The sequence below is a fragment of the Amphiura filiformis genome, chromosome 11, assembly GCF_039555335.1.
Source record: "Amphiura filiformis chromosome 11, Afil_fr2py, whole genome shotgun sequence".
In the NCBI taxonomy this organism is placed as follows: Eukaryota; Metazoa; Echinodermata; class Ophiuroidea; order Amphilepidida; family Amphiuridae; genus Amphiura; species Amphiura filiformis.
In genome coordinates this window covers 27,204,128-27,209,466 of record NC_092638.1, presented here as the reverse complement: position 1 = coordinate 27,209,466, position 5,339 = coordinate 27,204,128, and the positions used below count along the sequence as shown (strand labels likewise).

The 5,339-nt window shown below is 36.0% G+C and overlaps 1 protein-coding gene across 1 annotated transcript; it reads right to left on the bottom strand.

Annotated features, from left to right (window-relative positions):
* Positions 1-389: 389 nt before the first annotated feature.
* LOC140163972 (L-amino-acid oxidase-like) lies at positions 390-4,150 on the bottom strand. Its single transcript, XM_072187262.1, has 4 exons — positions 3,955-4,150; positions 3,056-3,130; positions 2,123-2,247; positions 390-1,314 (listed from the first exon to the last, which is right to left on the bottom strand). The coding sequence occupies exons 1-4, from the start codon at positions 4,060-4,062 to the stop codon at positions 519-521; spliced, it is 1,104 nt and encodes a 367-aa protein (XP_072043363.1). The 5' UTR covers positions 4,063-4,150; the 3' UTR covers positions 390-518.
* Positions 4,151-5,339: the final 1,189 nt, after the last annotated feature.

The window sequence follows — 5,339 nt, the reverse complement described above, 5'->3', positions numbered from 1 at the left end:
AAACCGTAGTCTCCTACAAAACTAGCTTGGTTACGCTCCCTCCACATGTGGAGGGAGCGTAACCAAACTGGCATGCGTAGGAGACTAACTCTGAGGCCGCACTCGCTGTCCTAATCCAAATAGTGCGAGATGTTTCGAGTGTAGAGGTGAAGTTTATGATGTTGTTTCTTTGCAAATTCCCAATGTTTTTCGCGTCCAAATGTATTGGGAACTTTCATAATGATTGCATATTATCATTTTAGAAGAAAAAAAGAAAAATCTAAAAATTTAAAAAGATCGTACATTAAGGCTTTAATAATGTGATTTGAAATTAATTTAATTTAATTTTTTCTCTATCGATTTGCGTGTAATACCGTTATATTGACAAACTAAAAATATTGTCACGTGTTCCTATGTAATAGCATGGTAATATTCGTATTGCGCGGACTTGGATGTCGACCTTTTCCCATGATACATCACGATTACATCGCAAACCGCTGGCGGCGCCCTTATTGTGAATAGCGAGAATTGAAAGAAAGTTATTTATTTATATCACCATTCGTAACCTGTCCATGGTTTGGATAACACTGTCTGGCACTGATGCAATTCACAGCCTCTATCGCAGATTTAATCGCTGTATTTATCCAGCCATTAGGATAATTCGTATGGTCTCCGGCAAAGAATAACTCGTTAGTTGGACGCACGATTGACACTAGGAAATCTGTCAACTGATACGGTGTGAGAGCGGCATAAGCTCCAACGCTGAAAGGATCCAGGCTCCATCGTTTAACCACTCCTTCTACGTAAAGTTCTTTGATGTGATCCCCATGAACTTGTGCCAGATCATCAAGAGCCTGATATATACATTCAGCATCAGTGAGGCCAAGGAACTTATTCGATTGATCTGCTGTTGTGTATGAAGCTATGAGCACCCCTAGACCGGATTCACACTCGTGACTTGGATAGTATATATCTCCCGACAAAAGATCAGTTTTTGAACTTCCTCCGTGTATACCTTCGTCTTCCCAAAATGGTCTTTCAAATACAAGAGCAATCTTTGTACATCCGACGTAATGAATATTGCGGAATGCTTTGCGTTTATCCGAACTTAGTGGAGGTGTGAATTTGATGAAGTCAGTTGACGTAGCGGTCGCTGTGGTAACAAGGTAATCGCCTGTAATTTGGACGTCTGTTTCCGAAGAGCGATAATGCGCAACCACGGAACCATTACCGTGCTCTATGTGATTCACCCTGGCGTTATAAACAATGTCATCTTGCAGTATCGGTATAAAAGCTCGGGGAAGCAGATCCATGCCTCCGGAAATCTCATAATACCTGAAAAATAGTTGTTATATAACATTTGCCCAATTTTAATTTATTTTTGCATTTTTCTCAAAAATTATAGCGCATTGGGGACAAGTAAGATATGTATATTATAGGGCAAGGACTACAACTACTGCACTGGAAATTTAATTTCAGCACAGACAACAGTTGTGGAGTTACAGTCAAAAATGAGGGAAAACCAATATTTGATCAATAAATCAATAACTACTTGCTTTGAGTTGCTGAATTTCCAGTACAGTAGCTGTAGTCCTTGCCCCTATAATATACATATCTTACTTGTCACCGATGTGCTGTAAGTTTTGAGAAAAATGCAAAAATAGGCACAAAATTGGCCAGGGGTGTAGTACCCCTTAAAGGAATGCTTTTGAGGATATATCTATTTTATGATACAGGAATTTGGGGTAAACAGCTTCTTCCACGATAAACTTACTTGTGTGCTTGTCTTGGCTTTATTTATTAATAAATATGTTTCTTATAGCCCGTCCCTTTTGTCATTAACTAACATTGCTGTTGCGCACAGTATTATATATTTAATCAATCAATCAATCAATCAATCAATCAATCATTAAATAAATAAATAAATAAATAAATAAATAAATAAATAAATAAATCTAAAATTTGTTTTGAGGATTTATATACCTGTTTTTTAAATGTTTTTATTTCATTTTTTACATTGTAATTCAACTTCCTATAATGGGCACACAAATATCTAACGTTGAAATTTCAGTCTTAAATTACAAGCTATAAACGTTTTTTTAGGTTTGCAAAAAGTACTAGGTATTAAGGTTAACACACTAACGAGTTATTGTATGCTGGAAAGTATGCAACATTTGAGACTCCAATGTAAAATAATTCTTCTTCGGCGACTGCACCAACCATTGAAATCGCTCCTCCCGAGAGGCGTCCTACCTCAAGTAAGTATTCCTGTGTTATAAGGACAAGTTTCATATGAAATAATAATAACAAAATAATAAATCCATAATATTTAATTGTACACTTGTTAGAGTGTATTTAATAAGCGGGGTTTAAGTGTACATGATGTAAGAGGGCACTCTTCACAACAGTTCAGGGATGAAAAGTCGTCCATTATATGAACATTTTGACTTTTCGATGACTTAAGATATAGATTGTTTCTTTTTGGGAAACAAATGTATATCTTCAATGTGAAAGGCCAAAATTTTCAATTGGTGGTCGGCTTTTCATCCCAGCTACATACATTTTAAGTACATTTCATTAGATTGATAAAGTTTACTTCGAGGACTGTTGATATCAAAAATATAAAAATATCAAATATTAATAAGTAGTATTTAAAATTAGTATTATATCGCGAATTGCAAGAAACAAATCAAACTTATTTGATATCAGAAGGGCATTCCTGGTATTCAGAATGCAATTCGATATGGCTCATGTGCTCACAGGTCTCACAATAAATACTGTGCAAACATTGATACCTAATTAACGCGATTCCTTAACAAAGAATCGAAATTTTGCACTCTGCCAAACTCATAACGAATTGTTTTTATACATAATTCGCAAATAGAGTTGAAAAGGAAAATAGTATTTGTTTTATTTATCATGACGCAAATTTAAAGATTTCGGCTTTTATTATCAATAATTCATCAATTATTATGTGAGAACAGTAACAATATTCGGCTATAAGCTATTTGTTCCTTAAAAAAACAACCCAAAACAAACAACAAAAACAACAATAGAATTAATTCATTTAAATTACCTGATAATTGTAATGATCATAGTGCGTTAAACAATCCACATCCATTTCGCCACATTTGTAACAATCATCGATAATCTATAATATTATAAAAACACAATATACCAGAATTCAGATGTATTATATCAAACAATTATTTATGTAAACATTTTACTTCGAAAAGTTAAAACTTAACATTTCGCAAATTAAATGATATATACCATAAGCTTTCTCAAAACGTGTCTACTGTTTTTCACACCGGAAACCAGTTGAAACCTCATATCCCAAATGCTTGCGCTTTTTCTTTGAACCAATCTGGTTAAATCCCATGCGTTCCCTTACACCTCACCTACTCCAATACATACTCCTTTAAATTTAATATTCTTCTCTTCGTTGCTTATGAAATTCTTTGAACAAATCAAACCCTTGCATTTCCTCACATCACATCCAAGCTCACATTGAGCGCCCATTCCTTTTTAAAGGAATTTTTATTCTTTGAAGTCAACACATCATGACATACGAGCATGTGTCAAAATTTTGATTTGATGTTTAATTATTCGTGCTACTAAGAGATTTGAGCCAGTTGAAAGTTCTACCTGTAAAAACAAGCATTCAATAAGCTAAGGGACCGTTCACAAACACTTGTAAGGGGGGGGGCCTGATGCAAAAAGGGGAGCCGGAAAAATGTTGACCCTCCTAAGGGGGGCCCTGAAAAAAATGACCACAAATTTTTCTGGGAAAATTGAGTTTATATGCTTTTCTATGGGGTTGACCGATAATGTTCATGTCAAAAAGGGGGGCCCTGAAATTTTCGAGGTCTGTAAAGGGGGCCCCGAAAAATTTTCACGATAAATTTTTTTTGCATCAGGCCCCCCCCTTACAAGTGTTTGTGAACGGTCCCTAAATACGTAACAAACACATACCATTTTCATTGCTTCAGAGATCAATTCATCAGATGTTTTTCCCTTTTCTGTTGAATGTGTGTCGAAACCCAATGCATCTGGATTCTCCTTTACCTCGGAAGTCTTCATTTTCTTCCCGTTGATATAATACCAAGTGTTCCCGTCGTAGTTCACAAAGTTATTAGTTGTTAGATTGAAGTGTTTCACAAATGCAATCACAAACCTGTAAATGTTACATCAGTCCCAGAACAACGCCAAATATGGATTAAAAGACCTTTGACCTAAGATGTACAACAGCATGTTATGATCTAATGGGAAACTGTGCACATCAACAAACACCATTTCTATCAAAAAGGCAACGGCCGATATAATTTGAAACCACATAAATTACTAGAGTTGGTTCTTCTCTTGGATTTGGACCAAGCTTTAGAATATCGAATGTTGCGTTTTGAAATAAAACAAACCAGAAATTTATCACCCATTGTAAAAGATATGGCACATGTACCGAATACATGTACATACATTGGCTGACCTTGTGGATTTCCTGGCCCAGCCATGCTAACCACATAAGGAGATTATACGATTAACCTAGTGCAACTATTGTCATAGCAGGGTATTATTATGTAATACTCCTGATCCATATTTGGCACTCTCTTGGACTGTACATGTACGGATTACTAGTACTTATTTCATAACAAATAAATAAAAAACGATCTGCCTCATAGAAAATTGCCAGGCCTAAACATAAGATCTACATTAACGGTGAAAAACTAAAAATTATCATATCATGATACCTTTTCAGGGCAGCACTTGACGTAGCCAAGGAGAGCAAAGGGGACAACTTCCCACAGTTAGAAATATTGCCCCTCTGCTCCCCCATTTTCGTCAAATGTTACCCCCAAGCTGTTTACCCCCAGCCTCCCCATCTGAAAAAGTCCTGGCTAAGCTAGTGATTCAGGGTCTCCGTAGCTTTATAAACAACAGCATGCTTCGACTATATTTTATAAATTCATATTTATAAATACGCACGTAACACCGCACTGCCATAACAGCTTGTAGACAGTAAGTCTCGAAATGACCTTCTACATAGCGGGTGGTCTTCCCGTACATTTGAATTCAAAGTCAGACTGTCAAAGGCAGTAAACAAAGCCAGATTGTCCAGCAAAATTTGTTCAACTTTGTGATTACATTTGTAAACGTTTTTAAAAATTTAAATATTTTTTTCCGTGGGCAAATATTTTCAAAATGTTATTTTTGATAACATATTACTAATTCGGAATCTCCCACGTGTAATAATTTTTGCTGTTCAATTAAGGGAGGTGTAATGAGCGAACCGTGGTTTGGATTCCAGAGGAGGGTGTCTGTAAGAGGCACAGCCATCAGAAAATGAATAACTGAGATCGCGC

What these genes read in the sequence shown, in the direction of transcription:
- LOC140163972 (XM_072187262.1), bottom strand. Translation starts at nt 4,062, where the DNA reads ATGAAGACTTCCGAGGTAAAGGAGAATCCAGATGCATTGGGTTTCGAC. An exon ending in ATGATCATTACAATTATCAG is followed by an intron (nt 2,248 to 3,055) that starts GTAATTTAAATG and finishes CTTATAACACAG; the next exon opens with GAATACTTACTTGAGGTAGG. An exon ending in TTTCCAGCATACAATAACTC is followed by an intron (nt 1,315 to 2,122) that starts GTTAGTGTGTTA and finishes ACTATTTTTCAG; the next exon opens with GTATTATGAGATTTCCGGAG.